General features: G+C 36.0%; 1 protein-coding gene across 1 annotated transcript in view; it reads left to right on the top strand.

Moving 5' to 3' along the window:
- The window catches only part of LOC111515527 (cytochrome P450 9e2), a 63,119-nt gene extending 40,674 nt beyond the window's left edge, over positions 1–22,445 (top strand). Inside the window, 6 exon segments of the mRNA XM_074179352.1 lie at positions 124–287; positions 9,962–10,293; positions 15,944–16,154; positions 17,603–17,845; positions 21,914–22,231; positions 22,234–22,445. Of these exon segments, the coding sequence (XP_074035453.1) occupies positions 124–287; positions 9,962–10,293; positions 15,944–16,154; positions 17,603–17,845; positions 21,914–22,231; positions 22,234–22,379 (1,414 nt within the window). The 3' untranslated portion in view covers positions 22,380–22,445.
- Positions 22,446–27,968: the final 5,523 nt, after the last annotated feature.

Genomic DNA, 27,968 nt, shown 5'->3' with positions numbered 1-27,968 from the left:
TATCTCTACCCATCTCTATTTATGTTCCTATGGTATTCAATGAATTGCTATTGAATATTTTTTGAATGAATCAGATGAAATATGAATGTTGACACATTATTCATCAACAAAATATGTTGTTAGATATTTTGGATGGTACCAGTTTTCTCTTCCTACACTGATGATCAAAGATCCAGAACTAATCAAGCAGATCACAGTTAAGGATTTCGACCACTTCACCGACCATAGGTCTTTTTTTCCTGAAGATGTAGAACCTCTGTGGAGCAAAAATTTATTTGCATTAACAGGTACGTAATCCATCTTCCTTCCACAATGATGTTTTTCGTGTTAACTTTGCATGTTACTGGATGTATATAGATTTTGCCTTCAATAAAGCTCAAAAAAATTCAGGTAAGTTAAACCTACTGAACAAACTTCACTGAACATTTATCTTCAATGAATTTTTTCCTCTATAATTTCATCAATGCTGCTTGTATCAATAGGTGATCCAACATATTGTTGTTACAAGGTCATTTCTCTCTTTCTCTTCACCCGTATTATTTCATATAATACCCTTTGGATTGCCATAATGAATAGATCACAATACTAATTCAAGTTACAATTTACTGTGAGATTTTCACTGCACCGCTTACAAAGCTGTTTTGCTTCTCAATAACTCCGTCAAGCTTTTTTCGTACTTAATGAATTATAATGAATTTGTATTTGAGATAATAACATTTGAATTGAATCACCATCTACTTACATAATGAGCTTTGGTGAAACTAATGAAAAATTCAAACAACGTATTGTAACAAATTATTGAATTAACTGTCTTAAACAAATTTATTTACAATAATATTTCACTAATCACGAACTAATTTATTAACAACACTTAGCAACTAACGCTTAATTTATTTTCACTATTTTAATTTCTTGTTTAGCCGCTCGATTCACTTTCTGAACTGCCCTCGTAGATCGGGAAGACGTGCTTATATAATGTAATGGTCTTTTCTAGAAATATGTAGTCGGTTCGGTGCTAGAGTTTTACCGGCGATCCCCGACTGCATTTTTTCGCCGTGATGTCATGTGTTTGTTCGCTGAGTCAGCCAACAAACACATCAGTCAGAGGCGGCTTCAGATCCGTTACATTATAACAAAAATTTTACCAACTCATTGAATGAGTATGTTGTTTCAGAACATTTCATGAGTGTAATTCGAACTGTAATTTCTTGGGAAATAATTAAATTGAATTATTCGAAACGGGCGCCATTTGGATCAGCGTACTCTGGCCAATGTAAGATGAGTTGAATAATTCCGTCTGCATGAAAATTCTACTCAAATGTGTAATTCGTATTTTTTTATCATCCTAGAAATGCTCCGTCTGCCTATCACTGTATCTTTCTCGATCTTAGGTTGACTCGTATGAGAATTTTCTATGATTGATCCCATAATGAAAAATTCATTTTTCTCATTTGGGATCGTTCAAATGATACGTAAGCATATTTATTACAATTTTATTGCAATTATTCACCCCCACCCTGAAAGTAAGCAAAGCTCTTATCCCCCTTATGTAAACATTTGTTTGAAGATGGTTGACAATGTTTCGTGGTGCATTTCATCAGTTCGGACTTCCACTGTCTAATATGATATAAATTGATTTGAAATCCCTGAAAGAATGTGTAAAAAATTAAAAAGATTAGCTGAAAAATAGCAATTATATTAATAAAAAAAAAATAAATTATAATGGAATAAAATACAGGCAACAACCAAAAAATTAAAATGAAATATTGAACTATTAACACGAGATAAAAATCAAAACAATTATTAACAAGACATGAAAAATAAAAATGAAAAATAAAAGATTCCAAACCAAGTTATAGTATTTCCAATACCAATTGGAACAGTACAGATAAGGAATTCTCGCCTCGACATAGGCGTCGGCATATTATTTTTCACTGGTAGTCTTTCAGTTACTTATTCTCACAATTATAGCAATTGATCACCCAATGAAAAAGTTATCTCAACTGAATTTTTCCACCATGGGTAATTATGATAAACTTTGAGATTCAAGGTAGTTGATTTCAGAGTCGAAAACTCTAAAATACAATGAAAACACAAATAATCACACCGAATTCTCGTCAAACATATATTTACAAAATAATAGAGGCCAACAAAATTGCTATAAAAATAAAAATTCTTCTTCGCTATATTCGGATGACGTGGAATCATCATCGGGTTGAATAACGATCGGATTTATGGAACTTGGCACATAATATTTGTTCTTCTATTCTTCTTCTGTTATAACGTGGGCCACACAGTTCTTTCACACATTACTATTACCTACTTCATTCACCACTCGCCTTATATTGTCAAGCACTACAGCATTCAAAGTCAGTGACTGATCACATTTCCGCACGCTTTCTTTCATTGTGGCCGAAACCATTTCAATTGGATTGAATACACAATAGTATGAAGGCAAACGTAAGAGAATATGACCACATGTTTCACACATCGAATCAATAATATACTCTTTTTTGAAATTATGTTGTTTTATGGTCGCCAGTAATATCTTTTTCGTTGGAATCTTTTTGGGTATTTCCATGTCATGATTTCGCATGAATTCAACAATATCTGCTTTTATTGTGTTAGTGTTTAGTATTGTAGTCAATAACCGAGAATGATACGAAGCGTTATCCATAACAATAACCGAGTTTGGAGGAATATTTGGGAGAAGCTGCTCACTGAACCAGGTTTCGAATAAAGCCGCAGTCATATCTTCATAGTAATCAGCAGACGAATCTTTTATATTTTTGGCCGACAGAAGCAGAACGTTAGGTACGAAACCACATTCATTCCCGGCATGCAAAATTATAACACGTTTTTCCCTTGAAGAAGGTGTGTTCAAAGCACAATACTTGGTTCCGTGTACCCAGCCACACTTGACTACATCATAGGTGTCAAACCAAGTTTCGTCGAGGTAGATTTTATGTCTGCTGGATTCTCGGTAGCTTTTCATTCGCCTCAAATATTCTTGTCGGAGTTGAACGATGCATGTCGATTCCATTATTACCATCCGATTGTTCAATTTTTACACGCTTTATATTAGCTCCACCTGTATGTTTGAATGATTGTTTGTATGTATGTTTGTGTGTAACTAATTGGTGTAACTAATTGGTGTAACTAATTGGAACAATAGATTGAAGAGCGGACAAATTAATTTGTAGGTAGTGGTTCTACTATTCAATTACCGAAAAATCAATTAAGATAATCATCATTTAACAAACAAAGTCCACATCGGACCAAAAAACTTTAGGTATATAAACAGCTAACCCTTGTTTTCAGATTCAGTATCAATTTGCTTCTCCTGAAGATGCTAACCTTGTTAGCGAAACGCGCGTCGAGTGCAAAAATATCAGTTTGGTGTTAGGGTAATTGATCTCTAGAAAAAGTTTTCAAAAATAGGTTTGCAAAACCACTCACTACCTCACCTAACCTCACGAGCACACGGCACTGATAAAGAAATATTGTGAAACGGACAAAAAATTAGTATTCAGCCAGTCCAGTTAGCCGAGACTTTATTCCTCAACTACATTTGATAGCACGTTTACTAACTATCTGGGCGACTAGGGGCCATAGGCAAGAAATGATTATGACTGTACTCTTATTTTTATTGCCGTTCCAAATGGAAATGTGTAGTACACGACGTTTCGATTGTTAGTTTTCACATTCGTCTTCGGGTGATAACTGAACTTATTCCTCAGACCTCGGAGGAATCAGAAAGGGTATTATTACGAAAGCACTATAGGGAGTCTTTGCTTTGCTTATTTTTGAATACATCATGGCGAGGGTATAGATGGTGATTAAGTAAGTAGTGCATATAACAATGTTTACATGATTTCCTTGGTTCAAATTTCCATTATCTAATATGATATAAATTGATTTGAAATTCCTGAAAGGATCTGCAAAAAATTAATAAGATTAGCTGAAATATAACAATTATATTAAGCAAAAAAAATGGAATTTGGTTTTGGTCTATTTGCCTTCTCATATAAGCTACACCTCCAGTCCCATATTGCATATAGCAATCGTTCAAAAACCAACTTGTTTGGTTTGTTCCGTTCTGGATATTTTTGGATATAAGCCTTCGGCAATTTTATAAATACTCACCAACCGCTAAAATCATACCTATCCGCTCTTGATTGGGATAGGTCTTTATTTTCAGCGAAAATAATTCAGTGAATGTTTTGCATAATGCCAAACACAATAATTGTCAATGAGAAAATTTTGTCAACCAATCAAACAAATGTCCTGTCAGAGCTATCTTGATTCAAACCAAGCATTGAAATTATAACTACTTTTTGAAAAAGCCAATATCTGAGAAACTATTCAGGTTAGTTATAGGAACTTCAAAATAAAATGAAAGATAATTGAATTTCATATTTTTCAGTCCAAAAAATCGAGTGTGTTCTATTAGAGATAACAAAGTTATCTTTGTTCGAAATTTAAAAAAAAGTGATAATGATGTTTGGTAATTCTGTATATTATTGATAAACAAGTCTCATCGAAGAGAAATAATTTCTATACATTTCGATGTTATTTAGTTTTCAATTGTACCTTTTTCATAAAAAAAAAACAATAGCGAGGTACATATTACCTTTCATGAAATCACGAAAAGTGTATCAAAATATAAGGTGTTCTATTTGAAAAACACACTTTTTTGAGCCACCCTGTAGACTCCAAAATAATTTACTTTTGCAGCCTTAATCCATATACATTTAATTAAATTCCTGAAAAAAATAATGTCTTGCTTCACAGAGAGTGTTGTATGGGTGTCCGGCGCTATCTGATCATTTCCATATTGATTTCAATGTAAGAGCCACCGATATACAGCTGTTTCAGCCTATTGGGCATCGTCAGTACCGGGCAGGCGGTCCTCGATTGAAAATAAAATGTGAATAACCAAAAAAAATACTCGATAAAAATAACTGCGTAAACGCAATCGAGAAATGAATGTAACCACCTTTTGGTGTGACACCCACAACTTGCCAAGTTGTTATGTCAGTGTTGGTGGTTTTTCCAATCAACAGACTACTGCGGTAGCATAAATTTGGGGAAATATCCTGAAATGCCACTGGAAAACGAAACCGCATGTTTCTAGAAATGGTATGAAATGAGAAAGGTTAATGCAGTCAAGCTGCTGGAAAATAATTACATGAAAATCTAAAAATAGATAAGTACTTTTTGATCACTCCCATATTGATTTCAATTTAAGAGCCACCGGTAGACAGCTGTTTCAGCCTATTGGGCATTGTCAATAGGGGGCTGTCCTCGATTGAAGACAAAAGGTGAATAACCAAGAAAAGTACTTCATAAAAATAACTGCGTAAACGTAAGCGAGACATAAATGGAACCACCAACTGATGTGACACCCAAGTGAACTTCGAAATTTTTATGTCAGTGTTGATGGTTTCCCCTATCAACTGCAGTAGCAGAAATTTGGAAAGCTATCCTGAAATGCCATCGGAAAACGAATCCATATGTATCTAGAAATGATATGAAATCAAAAATGCAGTCAAGCTGCTGGAAAATAATCCCATGAAAATCAAAAAAATAAATAGATAAGTAGTATTCTGATCATTCCCATATTGATTTCATTTCGAGAGCCACAGGACAGCTGTTTCCGCCTATTAGGCATCGTCAACACCGGGCAGGAGGTCCTCGATTGAAGACAAAATGTGAACAACCAACCAAATGTGATAATTCGAGCTTACGAGAAGTTTCATTTCCTTCTTCTAGAAAATCTGAAATTACAAAATAGAAGCAAACAAATATAATTTTGGTCTATAAAGAATTATATCAATAATTTACAGTAAAAAATTATCAATAGATAATTTCCAATCATCAGCTGACAATTCAATTTAGGTAATTTCCGCCTTTGTTGTTTCCCAGCTGTAGTTACATACAAATATTTAAATAAATTACAGAGCTAGTTGCTGATATAACAAAAGGCGAAATTCAACTCAGTTAGCACAAGTGCTGCTGAGTTGAACAACTCAGCAGCACTCAGCACTCAGCACCACATATCACATTATATTTTTTTTAGTCGAGAGGGGAGTTTTTGTTTTCGAATGAAGGTGAGGAATACTATTGCAACACTTCGTAGAAATGTTGATACTTGTGATATCTCGAAAGATTTTGGTAATTTAGGTGCTAAGTTAGAAATATATCTTATTGAGAAATATCGAATTAATTCGTTATGGTCGCTAATGTTGCTGGAAGGGAAAGAATCATAGAATTGAGAAAAAACTTCACTATCGCTGAATGAAATTTGATTATTTGAATTTGTCATATTGAGTATAAATTGGAATTTGATAAATTGAACGAAACTTATTCAAGAGCTTAAGTGGATAAGAATTATCTATCATAATATTTCCCAGTAATTTAAAATTATTTTTGACATAATCTGAATGAGATAATCTTGAAACTTGCTTTTTGGAAGCTAGAATAAAGTTGGTTCACATTCTCTAGTGATGATGAAAGAAGTATATTATTCAAATGAATACGTTTGAAAATGTCCTTGTAGGACGAATGGTGAACATTCAAACAAAATTCAGCTTTCATTTTCAAGATACTTACCTGGATAACTAAGATATTCAATGTAATACATTCAAAATCCTGTCCTTGTGGAAAATGCTTTGCGTCAATTCATATGACCTTATTATTTTTTCCATAAAAAATACAAATTTCACTATAAACAGTACCTATAATGCCTGAGCTTTCGATACTGACGTACCACTTATAAATCTCTGTAAGGAGAACTCAAGTAATTTCTCAAAATAAATCTCAGTAGTTACGAAATGGACGCTACGGAAAAATAATCAACCTGACGGTTTCAAATGCAAATCGGCAAACAGCGATTCTTCGTTTTTTCAATGAAAATCGATTTTTCTTCATGAGAAATCGATACAGAAAATATTGGACTTTTCGATAACCGTCTCCATTTGCATAAGAACTATTATACCATTATATATAGACTAACCATACTTTCTTTTTACGAAACCTTATTCAAGTAAGTCATATAGTCTCAGCTTCTAAGTAAAAGATGGCGATAGCTGTATCGAGTGTTATTGATTTTTAATTAAATGAAAATAATTGATGAATTATTGCATGTAATGGAAGAACCGATAATTTTTTTGTTACAATCTGAAACAGTTTCTGTTTTAACTATATAAGTGAAGTTCCACTTCGTGAATAAAGTATTCCATACACCAAATCATTTCATTGAAGACAAAGCAAAAATACTTCAGAAAAATCCTTAAGACGCTCTAAGAGCGGTGCTGTGCAGAAGTAGCGATTCACGATTCGATTTGAATCTTTGGAGATTAAATCTATTTGAAAAACGTTCTCGGGTAGTTTATTCTACATGAACGCAGTCCGTCGCGTATTTCTGATATTAACCACTCTTGGTGAAATCAAATGTGCCAAGTCACTTGAACACTTCCCGTGAAAGTATCTATAGAAGAGAGACAAATCTCGAACCTTCTTCGATATTCCAGACTATCAAGGTTGCAAGTGATAATCGCTCTTCAATCAGGCAGATGGCTCTTTTCTGGATGGAATCCAGCGGCAGCAGTAGCAGCAGCAGCTTCAGGGTATACTTAAGGGCGGAGACAGAAACTTGTATGTATCTGACAGGTTGTGTCATTTCGAAATTATTGTTTTTAAATGATGAACAATCATATTATCTACTTCTTGCAATAGGGAGTGGCTTTTTATATTCACGGCAAAACAGCTAGTGCCAGTTTTGGAGGTCTGGAGTACCTGGAACAGTGAACAAAACGAGCTCCCTTATCATTTTCTGAATAAAGAAAACAATTTCTTCAATAGTCTATTTAGACAAGGGTCGATAATTTTTGACCAAAAAAATAACAGTGGGATGAAATCAATTAGAAAAGAAGGGGAGTATGATAAAAATGTTTTGCCCGATTTACGGCAAAACTACAAGTTCATATTTAAAAAAGTTGAATGGTAAAGTTGTAGGTAATAGAAAGATCTACAATTTATGTGTTCACAATTCCTTCACATAACCCCAAAATGTATGTGAAAAATTCAAATAACCAAGGTATTGGTTTTTTATTTTTATCTTTCCAAAAAAAAAATTCGACGAAATTTGGTGGAAAATTACATTCCTATGTCCCAAATACTCTGTAATTTATTTGATTTTAAATATTCATTTTTCCCCTTATTTTGACTTAATATTCAAAAAGCACCCTAATTTCCAAATTCTTGCGTCAAAATATCAGATTAAATAAAATCGGTGTGCTTTTTTTGAAACCTCAGTTGATTCAGTGTTATTTTTTCATTTATAAATAGATTTGATTGATTGTTCCACTTTTTTTATATCTTCTTACTTGCACCTTTTTTATAGAAACCATTGGCCAAATTTGACAAATTTTTAGCGTCTAATAATGAATTTACGATACTTTTCTTTCCTTTTCCGGCAATTCTAGATGTTGTATCGCAACCGGATAAACATTACAGAAATGCAACAATATTTTTGAAGGATTCATTTTTGAAACTATTAGACGTGAAAAATAGATCCTTTATATTTTCAGAACCGGGTTTGAGAAAATAAATGTCATGACATTCAAATTTGGTTCATTCCGATATTTAGTTCAAGCTTGATTAGTATCTTATCAGCATCAGCATCTTCTTCTACTTGTTTACAGGAAAACCTTTGTGACTGTATCCCATCTCCTGTGACCCATCAAAGATAATATAGCTACTTGCTGCGTAATATTTTTTTACATAGCGCAAATATTTATTCTTGATCTCTTCTACCATTTCATTTTTCTGCCAAATTATTACCTATTAGATAATAACTTATTCGTTTGTTAATTATAGTAGTAGTATATTTCGATTTGCAATTTTTTCGTTCATCAATGTAACATGGAGTCTTACGGTTTTTGAGTAATTAAAGTGTAAATTTCAATAAATAGCTCAAAATTGTACATAATGATTGAAACATTTTTTTAGAATTCGAGTTTTTTTCGATTTTTTGCATTTTCTGAGAACATTTACTATAGTAATGTATATTATTTTACATCATCAGAAACTAGAGATTTCATTGAACGAAAAGTACACCGACTTTTTGAAAAAAAGCTGATATATTGATGCGACAATATTCAATGGAAAATTAGTGTGCTGTTTGATATTGAGTCAAAATAAGCTGAAAAAATAAATATTTCAATTCAAATAAATTACAGTGTATTTGGGACATAAAAAGGTTTTTACAAAATTTTGTAGAAAAAAATTGTTTTGAAAAAGATAAAAATAAAAAATCAAAACTTGTTTATTTGAATTTTTCACATAAATTTTGAGGTTATGTGAAAAAATTATAGATACAAATGTTTTAGATCGCCTACAACTTTGCCATTCAACTTTTTTGACTCGTAATTTTGTCGGAAATCGAGATCAACCATTTTTTACTCTTAAAAACTCACCCCCTTCCACTTCCCGAACTCAGATCGCCCGTAATTTATTTTTCCTTTCATTTTTATAACAATCCCCTTCTAATCTAATGGGTTTTATCCTGATATTTTTTTTTTCACTTTTCATCATTTTTGAAAGCCCTGGTCTAATCAACAACAAATAGAATCAGTTCAGGATCACTATATTTTGGATTTGAAGGCTTCCAAACCCGAAAAAATAGTGAAAACTTCGGCTGCTGAAGCCATAATCATTTTGTCAGAATCATTTCAATGAAGTATGTTAAAATTAGTAGCCCTAGAACAACAAGATGGCACATTGGGTCATATTGGATAATTATCAAAAACAAACAATAATGTATTTTTTCCTTCAGTTACTGGTGAACTGTGTTCTTTTTCCGAAAATATCTCTACGAAAATATGATACATGAAATAAATGATCACAGTTTTATGTTTCAGTCTTAATCATGATTTCAACCTGTTGAATATTTCAGGAAAAAAATGGCGTGATATGAGACCAATTCTTAGTCCAACCTTCACAAGCAGCAAAATGCGAACAATGTTTCTATTGATATCGGACTGCTCAGAAAAATTCGTGAAACATTTTGTAGAAAATAATGAAAACTGTATTGAAATAGAAATGAAGAACATTTTCACTCGTTTCACGAATGACGTCATAGCAACAACAGCTTTCGGTGTTGAAGTCGATTCGATGAAACAACCCAATAACGAGTTCTATCTGATGGGAAAAGAAGTAAATAACTCCACTGGATTTTGGAGACTTCTCAAGATTTTTGGATATTTCATAATCCCCAGCGTTTACCATGTGAGTTATTAACATGCTAATCATCTTAGAGTAGGTATGTTTTACAGCTTTTTTGCTATGACCCTTTCAAACCTTGACTTTGACGGATTTTTCAAGTTATTTGCAATTGATAAGTTATATGGTTCGTATTGAGAAAATATATTTTTGAATTTGTATCCACTTATAAATCGGAAGCTTCGCGTTTCATGAAGATATTGAAATAACTTAAAGTAAAACATAAAGATTGAGAGGTTTTTGAGTTCTCTAGGAACAAAATCAGGTGAGTAATGATTTGTTGTAGAATACATTTTTTGCAGTTGAGGAAATTTTTTGTAGTGCATTATTTATTTTGCATCACCTATAAGTGAGTCATGATGCAAAAATGGTAGGTAAGCTACTAAAATTGTTGAAAGAAATAAAAAGCTTCCCCACTTTTTCATATTGATCCAAATTACTTCATTTCTACCGCATATCACACATGTACTGCATAAGCTTAGTCGCGTCAAAATGCGTATTATTAGGAAACAAGAATGATAAAAATAATCAGTACTTATTTTTGAAATGAAGAAGTGAGTTTTTTAAAATCATTTCGATTAGAAAGTTTATATTATAATGCATGGACCAACCTCTTGGAGCTTTTCAGCACTCCGTCTGTCAAATATCAACGAATGTAATTAATATTCTGAAAGAAATATGAGGTTGAGATATCTTATACCTCTATTCTAGAAGATATTTTCAGAACTGGTAGATACTGCAGAATATTTCTGCCGTACAGCCTGCCAACACAGGATACGTTGCAGAAGAGACACTCATTTGCTGGTCATTTTATGTTGAGGAGTCAAGCTTCACGTTATGCTTGGGGGAGAAGTTCCATACATGAGAACAATACTACGAAGAAGGTATGACCTGAACGTTAAAAAGCATCAAAAGTTGCTGAGTTGTGTACAGTTTTCTGATTCGGAATGGTGCCGGTGTTCAAAACTTTTGAGAAGCGGTTCTGCAATTCCAGCGACATGATTTGCCACGACATATTGGTGTCCATTTCGACCCCCAACAAACATATTGAAGCAGAAAGTGGAACTGTCTGGCCTAACATTATTATATCCGGGTTGGAGAGATTTATTTTTTTGGAGAGAACCGATGCCTGGGTTCTTGTAGCATTGTATCGAACCTAATTGCTCTCACCTAAATTCAAGATTACTTCTAGATTCTTATCAAAATATGCAACCTCCTGCTGCCGATGAAGATGTGCATCCACAGTCGATGACCTGGAATCCTAATGGAATGACGAGACAAGTGTGCTGCAGATAGTAAATAAGTCTAAAAAAAAGGTTGAAGACAATATAAATCCCTGAGGAATACCAGCGTTGATGGTGAAAGTATTCGAGAGATATTCATCGACAGCCTCTTGCAGGAAACTTTTTTTCAGGAAGCTAAAGAGCCATATACAAAAGTGATCCGACAAGCCATAGCATTGAAGTTTAGCCAGCAAACTCTCACGCCATATACGGTCGAAGGGCTTAGAAATATCAAACGCAACAGGTCTTGACTGTCCATGTTTCTCGATTGCGTTATTTCAAATATGAGTGACATGAGATAGAAGGTTACTTGATGATCTTTGTTTCCGAAAGCCATATTGATGATCGCTCGGGATGTTGGAGCCTAGAAGGCTCAAGAATATGGTAGTTGATGGCTTTCTACATGAATTTTGATATCACTGATAGCAAAGCGACTGGTATATAGTTAAGAAAAGAGAAATGAAACTTTCTATGTTTTTTACCACTTTTATTTGTAACTAACGTTACTGCACTTTCGTCCTATATGGACATTTTCAAACTCATGTTTAAAAAACCCTTTTCTTTTAAGACAGGTTGAAAAGTCTGCAAAATACTGGTGCGATTTCATTTGCGCACTTTTCAAACACTTTATCAGGAGCAGACGCCTTGTTGACATTGAGCTGTTTCATAATTCGCCTGACTGGACGTTGTCGAAAAGTAATTTCTGGCATTGTGGATTCTAGCGTGAGAGTGCTGGGTGGTGTCTTTCCCAGAAAATCGACTGTGGAGTGGGACGCAAATTTTTCAGATAGAAGATTTGCCAGTCAAATGGCTGCTGTTGCAACTGAACCATACGCATGGAATTGTGGATATTTTGAAGTTTTGATTAACAGATTCAACTACCGACCAAAAGTTTATAGACCCATTGATTTTGACAAGAAGTGCATCCCCAATTCTCTGATTGTGACGATCTTTGCGCCACTGCCGATAGGCGAGATTTTTGGAGGCGACAGCTTGCTCGCCATTTCAATTGGAACAAGATTATCGTTAGAAGTTCGTTTCATTCAAAAAGGAATATATGCATCCATGAATGACAGAAGTACAAATAGATGGATTTTCAGAGCTGGAACAAATGTCTAGCCAGGGGACATTTCGGAAATAGTCTCGAACTCCGCAGACTCTATCCAGACCACTCTATCAAGATGGCTGTTATAATTATTGAAGTCCTTGGTGAAATGATGGCCTCTCTACTCTCGATGGATGCTGAAGGCTGTCAGTCTTTGCTCACCGCGCTTGCTAAGGGCACATGATTCTCGGATCCCACGGTGTGGGATATGGTCGTTGGTTGATAATGCTGGCGCGCTCTCCCGAATTTATCTGGGCTTTGGAGGAGAAGGCCTGATCAGCGCATACTTCGGTCTGAAAAATTAATAATAATGATAATATGCAGGGATGGCTAATAACACCCTTGGCCTTTGGTGAGTTGCTCTATCACTTACCCGAGCAACTGGTGCAAAACCGGACCGGCAGCCCAGGCGCACCCGGGAAGGAGAACGATATTCTTCCTCCGGTGCCGGTCGTGGGTCCACAGGGCAACACTTTGTTTCTAGTAAACGAGGAAGGGGCCCCCACAATCGAGCCGCTAGAAGGGGTCAGAGGCAAGGTGATGGGGCCCATAACGATGATTTGCTCACCGATGATAACCCTGGCAATAACAATGGACGCTTCAAGTGGACGCATGAGCTAAGAGATAGTCTTATGCATTGCTACGAGAGTAGTGAGCCCGCACGAAGAGGGTACATGGCGAGATTGCATGCTCTGTGTGAAACACATCCTGAGCATGCCGCCTTTTCCGCCCAAAATCTTAGGGATTACGTATCCTATCTTCTGCGGCAGGGCTATATAGCTCCTTCCCGGCTTGCTAACGAAGTGATGAAACTGATAGTTTTACCACCCGTTGGCACGGTTGTAGAGGAGACTCACATCATGCCACCAATGGAGTCAGTCAGAACACGCAGGGCTCTCCACAGAATAAGGAGCCTGTAGCCACAAAACCTGGCTTTTTCGGATGCGGAGGTTCATAGTGTTCTAACAAAAAAGGCTGACATCGGGGCAAATCAATACCGCCGTGAATAGCATCGTCCAATCGCTTTCCGAATTGGAAAAACTAAATCCAGGCCTTGCGATTCGAAATATTGAACGGCGTGTACACAAGATGGAGATTAAGATCACGTCGGCGAGACAACACGCGTCTCATATCCAATGTGTGATGGATTACAGGGCGGCCAACAGGCCTTTCACGCCCGCAGTGCGGCAAATAGCCGCCAAACTACGACGTATCCATCACACTTTAAGTCAGGGAGTGCTGCTGACCACCAAACAGCATTGCCTTGATAGGATACGAATGCTAGTGGCTGCTAAGAAGTCACTAGTGAGGCAAGCGAGAAGTATCGCGGAAAACCTTAGGTTCCGCGAGAAACCTTCTCGCTTATTCCAAGAGCCTACATGTGTTGTGGATAACCGCCGACCGCTGATCAGGTGGAATCCTTCTGGAATGATACCTATGAACACCCGCAGCCACTCAACTTAGACACTCCATCCCCAGCGCAGTTGAAGCTTTCAACAGAGAGCTTTGACAGCCTGAGCCTAATGAACTGCGCAACCCGATAACAGCAGATGACGTTCGAAGAGCCCTTGTGTGTTCCGAAAACTTTGCTGTTTCAGGCCCAGATGGGCTGAACACTCACTGGTGGAAAAAACTACCAAGCACCCACACCCATCTGGCCAGAGTTTTCAGCTCATGGCTGGACGGAGAGCAGCCGATTCCAAATTGGTTTGTCGAGGGGCGAACCGTTCTCATCCCCAAAATCGGAGATTTGTCGAATTACAGACCCACGACATGTTTGAGTTCGTATTATAAGTTGTTTACAAGCATCTTATACACACGAATACTCACTGCAGTTGACCGAGTGTTCGAACGGATATATGAGCAGAGAGGGTCGAAGAGAAGATGTGAAGGATGTAAAGAGAATCTGCTCATCGATAGATGTGTAACGCAGGATTCAATACAATATAAGCGTACCTCTTTTTGCCCTGGATTGATTACCGTAAGGCATTTGATACAATATCGCATGAGCTCCTCTTGCATTTGCTCAGATGCCTTGCGGTACCCGACAAAATGGTGAGATGCATTGAACAACTGATACCACTCTGGCGAACTCGCTTCACCATAACACCTGGTCAAACCAGAGTCCAAACAGGGTGAGTCACTTTCAGAAGGGGTGTATTTCAGGGCGATTCCCTGAGTCCCCTTCTCTTCCACATCTTACTTTTGCCATTATCCGTTGCGCATAGAAATACTCAAGGATGTAACTGTGGCACCCCCGGAAACCGGAGGCAGAAGGTCACCCATTTGTTTTATATTGATGATTTTTAACTTTATGCCTCTGGAGAGAAGGATCTCCATCAGTCCTTGAGGGTGGTGGAAGGGTACATGCATGCTATCGGTATAAAATTCAGTATAGACAAATGTGCAATGGTCCATCTCAATAGAAGACGATGCGGGTTCTACCGAGGGGATGTGCAGCTCGTAGATGAGAGCATCCTACACATTTGGATGCCGGAGAGACGTATAAGTACTACTCGGGGTGGAACAACGCCACTCACAAAAAGTAACAGCAGTGAAGAACTCTCTCCGCGAAAAATATCAACACAAACTTCGACAGATCTCGTCATCAGAGCTGTCAGGGAAGAACAAAGTTGCTGCAACAAATACGCTTGCCGTTCCAATCTTACTCTACTCGTTTGGAGTAGTGAAGTGGAGTCTGGAGGAGATGTATCAACTTGACATAAAGACCCGAAAAATGATGCATCTCTATAGGAGTTTGCATCCGAAATCGTCCGTTCCACGATTGTACTTCCCCCGACGACAGGGATGCCGTGTACTTTAGAGTTTGGAGTGTCTACATGACAGAATGGTACTGGATGTAGCCTGTAAAGTCGTCAAGAGTGCGGATCCCCTTCTCTGCATGGTTCGTAACCATTAATATTATTGGAGTTTTATCCCAACACCAAACCGTTATTTCAATACTTCGTCACGTGTTTCGATCACCAAGTGATGAAGTGGTATTGAAAGGTTGAAATAACGGTTAGGGTTGGGATAACACTCCAGTAATATTCATTGATGTATATAAATAATGAGTAGATATTGCTTACATGATCACCATCCAGACCCTAAAGGACCCCCATCATCCCAATTATTCTGAAGGCAAATAAACAAAATATCATGATTGCCTTGCTGTTTTTATTTCCCAGAAATTCCAGTTGCAATAGTTACAGTACTTCAAATAAAATCAGAAAAGTTTTATTGTTCTCATTATTTTCTTGCTTTGCAGTTTTTTAGGATATCTGTATCTCCATTCACCAAAAAAATTAGTATGTTCTTTCGTGAGTTGGTGGATGACACTATAAAATTTCGAGAAGAAAACAATATCGTTCGTCCTGATATGATACATTTATTAATGGAATCCAGGAAAGGGATCGAACATAAAGAAGAAAATGTAGACATAGGTACAGGTTTTGCTACAGTTGAAGAAAGTTTTATGGGTGAGTCATTTTCAAATCTGGTGAATTGAATAATGTTTTGAATATCAAACAAGGGAAATACTTCACAACATATCATTTTAATATTGATTTCAGATTCAATGATATTTCTCAACTCCAGGATGATTTCGATCTACCATTGATAAGTTCATTTCCAGATTCCATGCATTTTGTATATAAAAATCTGTTTAAAATCTGTTTTTACGTTAATCAGCTGTCCCCATCAGAGATGTCTAAAGAAGTAGAAATCAATATACAGAACTCGCAGACCAGCAGCGGTTCGTCAGAGGAGGCAAGGGAGGCTTAGCCTCCCCATAAAATTTGAGGCTATCCATCGCAATAAATTAAAAGATATTGACAAATAATTATGATAATTTTTTTCTAAAAGTGCTTGGTTATCATTACTTTACCATTAATTTTCAATATAAATACATAATTGCCCACTACGTAGTACGTACAGTGTGGTACGTACTACGATGCATCTGCATCAACAAAACCCAAGCGCACCGCCCATGAACGAATAACGAATAAACCATCAACCCACAACCGGAAATAATAAATGCCAAACGTTGCAAGGGAGACAAGCCTCCGACCGCTTTAAAAAAAAACACCATCCACGAGACCGATCCAACCAGCGACATACGTCCCGATTTGTAATTTCAGTTGCAGAAATTATAGAGGTAGAGAAGGCTAGCCTCCTGTTGGTCTTCGTTAGTGTACGATTGCGTTTGTTTTCTATTTAATTATTCGTGACGGACCGGGACTGAAAAATATTTCGGTAAATCCTTTTAGTAATTCTTGATAATATCTGTTATTTGTGTATAAAACAGGCAGTATTGTATTATAGCAGTGCTTTTTGGTAATATATTTAATGTGTTTTTAAATTGCAGGACATATCCTGAGGAAATTACGAGTCTTGACGCTAATAATAAAATTCATATTCACTCGTAATTTCCTCAGGACATATCCTGAGGAAATTACGAGTCTTGACGCTAATAATAAAATTCATATAAGTTTAAAAAATGTTGGTGGGATTCAACTAACTAATCATCAATAAAAATTGATACATACCTGATCTGAATAAATATGAAACAATACAAAAAGTTCAACTGCCTTGTTTATTATTATTTTGACATGAACGCGGTAGAGCCAGCAAACAAAATCCAGCAATTTTAGTTTTTTGCGAAAGTCTCAATACTCTGCCATAGATATTCGCAACTTTTGTCAAGTTGTTTTTTAGAAAACAAATCTGTACGAACGAATATTTATAGCAGAATGACAGATTGTAAGATTGCTGATTGAAATGATATTTTATTGATTTGAAATAAAATATCATTTTAACTAACGATTGGATATTAAATTGATCTGTTCTCAGTACATGAAAGTACAACAATATCTTCAAAAAAATGTGTTCTTAAGAATTTTTTTAACATCTTATCACATGATTGTAGGCAAAGGGATTTCTGGAAAGGAGATAACTAATACAGACATAACGGCGCAGGCATTGATTTTCTTTTTTGCTGGTTTCGAACAAGTTTCGTCACTTATGTGCTTCATGGCTCTGGAACTAGCTATACATGATGATGTCCAAACTAGACTCAGGGAAGAAATCAAGAAAACTATAAGTAGTTGTGGAGGAAACCTCACCTACGAGGCCCTAATGAAAATGAAGTACATGGATATGGTTGTTTCAGGTGAGATATTTGATTATCCTCCATAAATTGTATCATTATAACATTCAAAGAGAAGTTATTGAAATTTTTGACAATAGTGCTATGGCCAAACACATTATAAACAGAATATAATGCGATGGTTCAAAAGATTGGTATGATACCAATAATTCTGGAGAAAGGTTTCAATCAACATATTTATTATGAAGAAATTTTAGTTTCAACTTTTTTCATTGTAACATGAGAATCAAATGTAAAGTAAAATACTCAAAATTAAGTTCTGAATCTCTACCTATTCATAGAATTCCAAACGATGAACATTTTTGCATATGACAAAAGGACACTTGTAGCAAAATGAATGAATTTGACAAACAGCATATTAGATCAAAAATATCAAAACGTTCCTTGAGAATGATAGTGAAAATAATGTTCATTCTCAGAAATACAATTATATATACATATTTTCCATTTATTAGAGAGTATAGTTGAATAAACGAACAATATCACGACAGTAATAGAAGTGACTTTTGCTTGATAAAATGAATATGACAGATAATAACAATAAACATATAAAATAATAATAATTAATGATATATTACATTTTTACAATGAGACGTTGAAATATCTTATTTATTAAATAAATAGTTTCGAAATATCGATCAATCAATTTTTAATCATTTAATTTGAGGAAGTATATGTAATTGGATCAAAAGTGAAACTTTCACATATGTATCAACAGTAGGTAGAGCAAAACAAATGAAACAGAAGTATCTAGAAAATATCATGAATATTTGTGGATTAATTCTGTTGTGAAATATTAATTTTCAATTATTTGGTGAATTTCTCTCCGGTTCCTTTGATATACGTATGTTTTCAATTCTCTTTTGAATTTTGATATCGGTTGATATCATGAATTTCATCAGGAAGAGTCTTGAAAGCCCTTCGACCAAAAAATTGATGACTTTCATGGCCTGCTGACTTACTTATCAACGGTTGGACTAATCTGTTTTTTCCTCTGGTAGGAAACGTATGTCCAAGTTGTAAAGGTCAATTTTTTTTGGATACTGCAATATTCAGCTGTTCAAGATATATTTGCCTCAGATCAAACCTTTTTGTCCCGTTACATACTTGATCACTGGAATGTTTTTATACAAGATGGTTTTCTAGAATCTTCTTTGGTATACTTCCATTGTATCAAGGTACGTTCGTGAGACTCCGCTCCACCCGAAAAGAATAACAATGAAAAACATGAATCAATTGGAGTTATTTGGTGATTATCTTTCATCTTTCACTCCAGCTTTCACTGCATTGAAACCAGTGCCTATTACAGTTATGTGAAATACAGAAGACGATATTTATACTTGGCGTTAAAGTAGACCGACTTAAGAAACTTCATATCTGATATTCAATCCTATAGATGTCGTCTGCATCATGGAAGATACCATCATCACCACTACACATACTTTTTGAAGGTTACTTGAGTACTGTCATTCAGTAATGGACTACAATAGAGATGAACTACGATGTCTAACAGGTCATCTTAAAGGTAACTGTCATTTGAATCATCATATACAGAGACTCGGACTGTCAGAAGAGTGTGTGTGTCTCCTCTATTTGGATAATGATGAATCAGCAGAGCAATAATTTGTGCCTGCCCCGCTGGGGACCGAATCAGGTTTTTAGAGTTCGACAGAGCCGTACTCTTACCATCTGACTTGAAAGACCACTCACCATACAAACTAATGGGTTTCGTTAAGAAACTGGGTAGCCGGTAGCCAAGCCGGTAGACGGTAGCCAAGCAGTTCGGCGTGGGTGCTTTGTTCACTCACTCGAATTGACTGCCGTGTTGGTCGGTGGTTCAAGCCCTAATCTGAACGATCGATCTTCACTTGCTACCGTCCAACCCGTGTTAGGAATCACACGTTAAAAGGTAAGACCTCGTTAATCCTTAGCTCGCACAAGTTTCGACTTCTGAGGGTTGTCGTTCGTAGGGGTGCGACAGCTGGTTAACGGAAAAACAGATTTGGATCAGCGACATGGCTGTCCTTGTTCATCTTTCACTACCTGAACTACTGTGCATGCTGTTTTTGGCGAGTGTATTGGCTTGGGATATTGTGGTTAAGAATCCGGCCACCGGATCTCCCGCTGGGCTATGTGGATCCTGAGGCTGTGGTTTCACCACAAGTGATTCTGTTATTCCCTAACTGAATGGCATTCCAACGATGACTCAATCCTAAGTTGTGTGCCGGGCGCCCTCTCGTCGTAGCATCGCCTTGTCACGGTAATGTGGGGCTCTGCTCTGATTGACCTTCTTGTCCTAGCTACTCGTGGGACTTTTATGGACAGAGTGAACTTAAAAATTCTTTCTGACGCTGAGCCTATAGAGAAGATGGATGACGAGCTCATGACTCCAACTGATCTCCCAGTAAATTTAGATCAGGAGCGAGTCTACAGAGGAGATGGATGTTGAGTTTACGACTCCAACTGAATTCCTTGTGAATTTGGTTCAGAAGCGAGTCAACAGAGGAGATGGATGTCAAGTTTACGACTGCAACTAACCTTCTAGTAAATTTAGTTCAGGAGCGAGTCTACAGAGGAGATGGATGTCGAATTTACGACTCCAACTGACCTCCCTGTAAATTTAGTTCGAGAGCGAGAGCTTCTCAACTCCCCAACTCCTGACCCAATAACTGTACCTAAAAAATGTTTGGTGGTGCAGCCAAGAAATGACTGAATCATCTCTTCAAGAGCGGGGTACTTTATAAAACCACTTGACACCAAAATCTTGAGCGTGCGTACGCAGAATCTGTCTCAGGTGGGGGACCAAACCCCCTCATGAGCAGGTTAGCTAACGTTTGCGCTAAAGTGATGATTTACCAAAACCAGAGGCGAAAAAGCCTTGCAACTTTGAATTTTAAGGCATCGTCAGGTGTGGCTGATGTGCAAAAACCCTCATATGGGAAGGTTGTACCTGGTATCAAAGTGGGAATCTTGCACCTTGACTATCCGACCACCTCATTAACGATGGAATAGCAGAACATATACTTTGTGCTTGCCCCGCTGGGTATTGAATCAGGTTTTTTAGAGTTCAGCAGAGCAGTTCTCTTACCATCTGACCTGAAAGACCACTCACTATACAAACTATTCGGCGTCGTTAAGAAGCTGAGTTTATTTGGACCCTTACGGGTTGCAGTGGTGAGTCGAATAGACCCACTCACCTTGGACCTAACTTAACCTAAATGTCATTCATCGTCACCCGAAGTTCGATAATTCATTTTTGTGAATTTGAACGTCTGTTCTTACAATCATGCAATTATTATCTAACATCGCCTATGAATCTAATGTTTACCTATCAAACAGTATATCAGTATTGGAATACTAGAATAATATTGTGACTGGTTTGAGAATGTCGTAAAAAACTGAAGGAACTGGTGGAGTGGGAGGACATATTGAGCTTGTACTAGTATTGAAATCCAAGAGTGGCATCAAAAGTAGTCTAGGAATGCCATGAAGAACTGAACAAACTGGCAGAATGACATAGGTTGACTTCATACCAAGTGTCTCATCACTCGGAGATTACAGGCAACGTAAAAGCTAATAAATGTGTTAGATATTCATCAACTTCATATATTGGTACTGAATCAGCTGTGAATAGCAAAATCTGTGAAAGCGGTCCAAATCAGGAAATGCCATACGAAAAAACTTTTATTGAAGAACCACCTGGCTAACACCACGCTGTGGTATGAGTAGTTATTTTTGGCAGTCATTTCCTACTGCGTTGAAAGTTTGGGAGTGGTGATTGTTTCGAATTTCCATTCAAAATAGTCATTTTCCCAATATTTTCCCTTGACAAAGTCATCAGTCTGACTACGATTTTTGATCTAATAGCTACCAATGACGGCTCTCACTGGTTTAGAATGAAATTTATTCCGTAGAAAGTATCCGTGTTATTTCTCATTTAATTCAAATGAGAAATTATCGGGACAAGTCAATTTCATGAATATCTGGTAGTTATCAAAAAGTTTTCTCATGTGTTTATGATGAATAAATGGTGATTTGAATAGTAACGATTTGTATAATAACATTTTTCAGAAACCCTCAGAAAATGGCCCACTACTGTACTGACAGATAGAATATGCACGAAAGCTTACATCATAGAACCACAGAATCCAGGTGAACAGCCATTACATTTGGAAAGAAACGCTAACATTACCATTCCAATGTTTGCAATACATCGGGACCCAAAATACTATCCAGATCCGGACCGTTTTGATCCAGAAAGATTTAATGATGAAAATAAATTAAAAATCAACCCCTATACTTATGCGCCGTTTGGATTTGGACCTCGTAACTGTATCGGTTCCAGATTTGCTCTTCTAGAAACGAAATTGATATTTTTCCATCTTCTCAGCATTTTGAACTCGTTCCAGTAAAGAAAACTTGCACACCTTTGAGAGCATCCAAGAAAAGTTTCAATTTGGTTGCTGACGGAGGTTTTTGGGTGGGCATGAGAAAGTTGACAAAGTCAATGAAGTCAACTTTATCAACTCATACATAGTTGTATTATTCCATTTCATCTAATAATGAAAGCCATATAATAAATGATTTCAAGATACTGAGAAAAAACAAATGGTGTTTTATTTTACTATTTGATTGCAAAAATGAGGTGAGTGAATCACCAAATACAATCATATAACAAAAGAAGTATTCTTCATAATAGCATATTCCTGTAATTAAAAACATTGATAAGCTTGTAATGATTCATTATATGGTAACGTGAAAATTTCAAATATGAATATTCAAAGCATCCCTAGCAACATTTCAAAAATGTATCAGAATTATCATTTGGCGTTCACAAAATATTTGTTTGCAAACTACAATTGGGTTGAAAGTAACCAGGTTCAATTTAATGCCACAAAAACCGAGGTATCGGTTTTCTCCAAGAAGATGAATGTCTTCGATCTGGATAAAATATTGTCAGGTCAGATAACTCCACCATCTACTTCGATAAGTTTGTTGAGGGTTGAAATGGACGCCAATATATTTTGGCACGATCATGTCACTGAAATTGTAAAGGCTGTTTCTCAAAATCTTGGAACACTGTTCCGAACCAGAAAACTCTACACATCTTAACAACTTTTGATGCTTCATAAAGCTCAGATCAAACCTACTTTTGAGCATTATTCTCATGTATAGAGCTCCGCCCCCAAATCCACCCTGAAGTTGCTGAATTCCATCCAGAAAAGAGCCATCCGCCACGTGCAACCTTGATAGTCTGGAACATCGAAGAAAGGTTGGAGATTTGTCTTTCACACTATAGATACTTTCACAGGAAGCGTTCAAGTGACTTGGTACATTTGATTCCACCAAGAGCGGTACATATCAGAAATACGCGACGGACTGTGGCTGCTCATCGTCTACAGGTTCAACTCAGTATACCTCGACCTTCACTGTTTAAAAACTCTTTCATCTGGAGAATTGCGTTTATGTGGAATAAACTTCCTGAGAACGTTTTTCCAAGTGGATGTAATCTCCAGCGATTCAATTCCAATGTCAATCACTACTTTCGCACAGGCACCGATATCAGAGTACCTAAAGATTTTTCTGTAGTGTTTTGTCCTTGAAAAAATTATGATGAAAAACCTATGCTCAATGTGATTTCGTGAATATAAACATTCGGGATACAGCATTTGTGTATGGTCGGATGGGCGGACGATAGTCGGTTGGGTTGGCGTGAGAAGTTTGTTCCACTCATTCAACAGTCAGGTAAAGCCGTGGTTCGAGCCGCGAGGCCATACGATCCATTTTCACTACCTATCGCCCAACCCGTGCTAGGAATCGCAGGTTGAAAGGTATAATCTTGTTAATCCTTAGTTCACACAAGTTTCTACTTCTGAGAAATATTATTCATAGGGAGGTGACCGCAGGTTAATGGAAAGACATATTTTGACCAACTTTTTTCAAAGATATGATTTTTGCACATTACTGGAAAAGATATTCAGATGTAATGTCCTTCTTATATACCGCTTTCTCATAACACTTGTATTATGAGTAAAACAAGCAACTATTATATTCACGATGAAAAGAGAAATGAAAATTTCTATGTTTTTTATTTCTCTTTTCATCATGATCTCCTACCACATAGTAACGGCTGCATCCATCAATTTATTGTATTCACGTTTACTAGCTCTTGTTTTTTTGAAGCCCTTTCGACAAATTTCTTAGTTGTGCCGTTTATAACCACTAATTATGTCGTTTATAACCATTATTTTATTTAATTGTTATTTGATAGAATTCATTAAATTGTTATTCAATAAGAATTAATCAACAAAATCAGCAAGTTCTATGAATTCTGACAAATAACAATTTCGAATCATTCTATATTATGGCGGTGAAATTTTTTGAGTCAGTCATATACAAATGAGTTATTAGAGAACATAAGTTTTCACGGCTGAAGTCACGATTAAAGACAACAAAATCGTGGTTATTGGACCGTGGTCGAATGGAACCCGAAGTATCAAACGTTTCATCCGCTACTGCGGCGTATATCATCAGAGATATGTGCGATGACTGCGAATCCAAACCTTCTGAAATCATAAATACAAGTCATTGATGATGTCTGCCGCAGTAGCAGAAGAAACGAATTTTGTTGTCTTCTTAAATGATCAGTTTATAGTGATCGCCTGAATCATATCAATAGCCCTCTGGCAAATATTCTGAAATAAGTCGATTTATATTTTGAAATGAAATTCAATCTAAAATTTATTGAAACCAGTTCTTTTTATAATTCAGGGAAAACTTGAAAACTTGGAAGTCTACCAATTTACCATGGAAAACTCGATAGTATGGTTACAAGAACATACTTTTATTTGGACGTTAGTATTGTTGAAGTTCGCAAAACTATTGTCAAAGGCTAGTGTAAATTCATGACTTATAAATGTCAGCTATAGGTCTAGTATCAAATATTCTTCAGAAAAATATTGACCGTTCTCTTTGTCACAGGTGAAACGAATTTAGTTGTCTCCAAAAGAGTTATTGTTGTTAGGCGAAGTTTCATCTTTTGAAAAGAGCACGATTTCTGGGTGATAATCGTAGTGACATTCCTGAAGGTAGTATCAGTTACGCAAAGTGGCATTTACTTAGATGTTCCACTCAATATTTTCCTATCTTAACAAACATATATATGAAAGGCGTTAAGGAGACGCTTAGATTCTCTTATACCCCACAGATCTCAATAACGTATGACTAAGCCAATGAACAATTATTCCGAATTGATTCAAATGGATGAAAGATAAAAAACAATACATGTTCCGTAACTAGTGACGGACTGAGTGAAATATTCGTTATGGAAAACACCTTGACAACTGCTATAATCCGGACGCACTTATACCAAAACAAAAAAAAAACAATTCTATCGAAATAAACTTAATAATTCAGAAAATGCCACAGGAAGAGCGTGGCAAATCGTGGACGCCTTGAATAAAAAAAAATGAAAACGAACTGAAATCACTCTAATTGATAAAGAAGTCTCTGTAGGAAATCAGAAAGAGGTTGTGGAACTTTTCAATACATTTTTTAAATCTATACACCTTATGACACTATTCGTAAATAACAATGAACATCTTGGACTCCAGTGAATACCTTCATTTCTCTAAAACAAGAATAGTTTCGTTTTTTCTCGATTCGTATTCTGAATTAGAATTACTTGACATATTACAGCTGAAACTGAAAAATAAATCTTCTTGCGAGTATGACAAGGTCTCTATGTTTGTGATGAAAAAATCCCTGCCATTTCTTATTTTTCCTCTCACACATACCAATCATCAATTTATCTCTCCAAACCGGAATATTTCCAGATCTTCTTTTAACTGGAAAACTGTTGCGCAGCTTGTAAAAAACTATCGAACAATCACAGAGTCCTCCAACTTTACAAAAATATTTGAGTATGCATTTCTCAACAGGTAATTAGAATACTGCATTAGATTAAATATTTTCTTCAATGATCAGCGCGGATTCCCTAATGAAAAATCAAAGATAACAGCAGTTGACTCGTATTATGAGAAACTGGTGAACTTAATAGATATGGGTGAGTGTCCTGTTCGGATCTTTTCTGATCTCAGCAGAGCATTTAGCTGTGTTGATCATGGTATTCTACTGGATAAACTTCAGAGATATGTAATAAGGGGCATTCCCCACCATTGGCTGCATAGCTTTCTCGATTCAAGAAGCCAGTACGTTTCTATCGACAAAATTGTGCCTACAAAATGAACAGTCACATTTGTGTAGTTCAAGGCTCAGTTATGAGACCTACTCTTTTTATATTACACCTGAATGATTTCGATGACCTACTCGTTCAGTCTTTTTTCACTATGAATGCAGATGATTTTTCACTGATCAATTCAAAAAAAACAAACAAACTTCTGTTAGATAAATGCAATGAGACTTTCTCGTATGTAAAGGATTGGTTCAGTGCAAGCCTCCTTCACCTGAATATGAACAAAACAAAATCCATTAGATTCCATAATCGTCAGAAAAGCTGTTTCGATGCGATAATATCAACAGAAACTTTCGTTAATGTAGAAATTGTTCAACAAGTCATGTTTTTAGGCCTTGAAGTGGATGAGGGTCTTGCATGGAACAATCACTGTCGAACACTACAATCCAAATTGAACTCCTACCCATATCAATTCAGAAGTCTCAAAGTCGTCTTCAACGAGGAACAACTCCTAAAATTATATTATGCTCAAATTGATTCCAGACTAAGATACGGGGTGCGCATCTGAGGCCTATTCATCTCATCATCAGATGTTTTCATTGCGCAGAAGCGCATTATTCGTACTATAGTTGCAGTTTCAAAACACTCATCCTGAAGAGATCACTTCAAGAATCTAAAAATCTTTACGCTTCCACCATTGTTAATTTTTGAATTCTGCATATACGTACAAAACAATCATGGTAACTCCACACCAAACAACTCCAGATACGAATACAAAGCACGCGAACAAAACCATTTTTATATTTCTTTCAGTGGAAAAAAAAAAATTGTAATTCTACTAGATCAATAGCTCTCCGGATCTACAATTCATTACCTGACAAACTTAAAATGTTATCTGCTCATTCATTTCTTTGTTTTTCTGATGTAATTGTTCAGTCTTAACTTATTTGTGTGTTCAATTCTATTTTATTTTACTAACTTGTATTGAAGAATCCAGTACAATTTTTAGTTGCCACCTAATATGTCAAAATTTGTTGTTTATCACTATTATTCCTAAGTTAGTTATGTATCTTAAAAATATCTTGGCAAAAGCCTGTTACAAAAATCATACAATTATTTTTTCATTAAATATTATTATAAATTATGATTACTGTGACAAGGAATATGAAATGAATTCATTTGAAAGTGGATTCAATTCACGAGAGATAAAATGTTATGATATTTTAAGGATATGGAATTGTTGTTCACAACTTCCATCGAAACGTGAATAATCGTAATAAAAATCGTATTTTTTTTTTTCAAATCGAAATAATGTTTGTTAATAGGTAATATCAAAATATCAATGTCATAGGAATATTCCATTTTCAAAATAAGCATTGGTCTATTTAATCAGAATGTCTTACATACGATCCACAAAAATTGACATTACCTACCTTAGAAAAAATTGTCAAAAAGTTTGAAATGCAGTAAAACTTATTTTTGGATTAGGTTTTTCAAGAAAATCTCGTTTTCAGACAAAGTTTTCCATAGTGATGTTACTTTTTACACCATCTCCTTTAGATACTTTTTTGAAAAACGTTCAACATAGGTACTCTAGGATAAAAATGAAACATTTTTCAGGTTCAATATCAAAATACAAAGTTATACTAACCCATTAATGCATATTGTTCGTTTTATCGAATATGCCTATTCACGTCGCCGACGAGAACGTCTGGAAATATTTTCAATTATTTTCCACGAATAAGTTGTTAGCACACACAGGTTTAAGAATTGTACTCAACTCGCCGCGGCGGGTAAGTTATTATACAATATCCATATTTTTATGACAAAATACGTGAAGAGTGATGTAAATCCCTTTACCTGAACCTACAGACCATCACTAAGTATCACAGATAACTCCGCCTCTATTTCTTTTTTCTTGAAATCAGTTTT

This window comes from Leptinotarsa decemlineata, unplaced genomic scaffold (assembly GCF_025532065.1).
Source record: "Leptinotarsa decemlineata unplaced genomic scaffold, Ldec_3_MD MMD2_tig00005462_RagTag_RagTag, whole genome shotgun sequence".
Classification (NCBI taxonomy): domain Eukaryota; kingdom Metazoa; phylum Arthropoda; class Insecta; order Coleoptera; family Chrysomelidae; genus Leptinotarsa; species Leptinotarsa decemlineata.
This window is presented reverse-complemented; position numbering and strand designations above follow the sequence as displayed.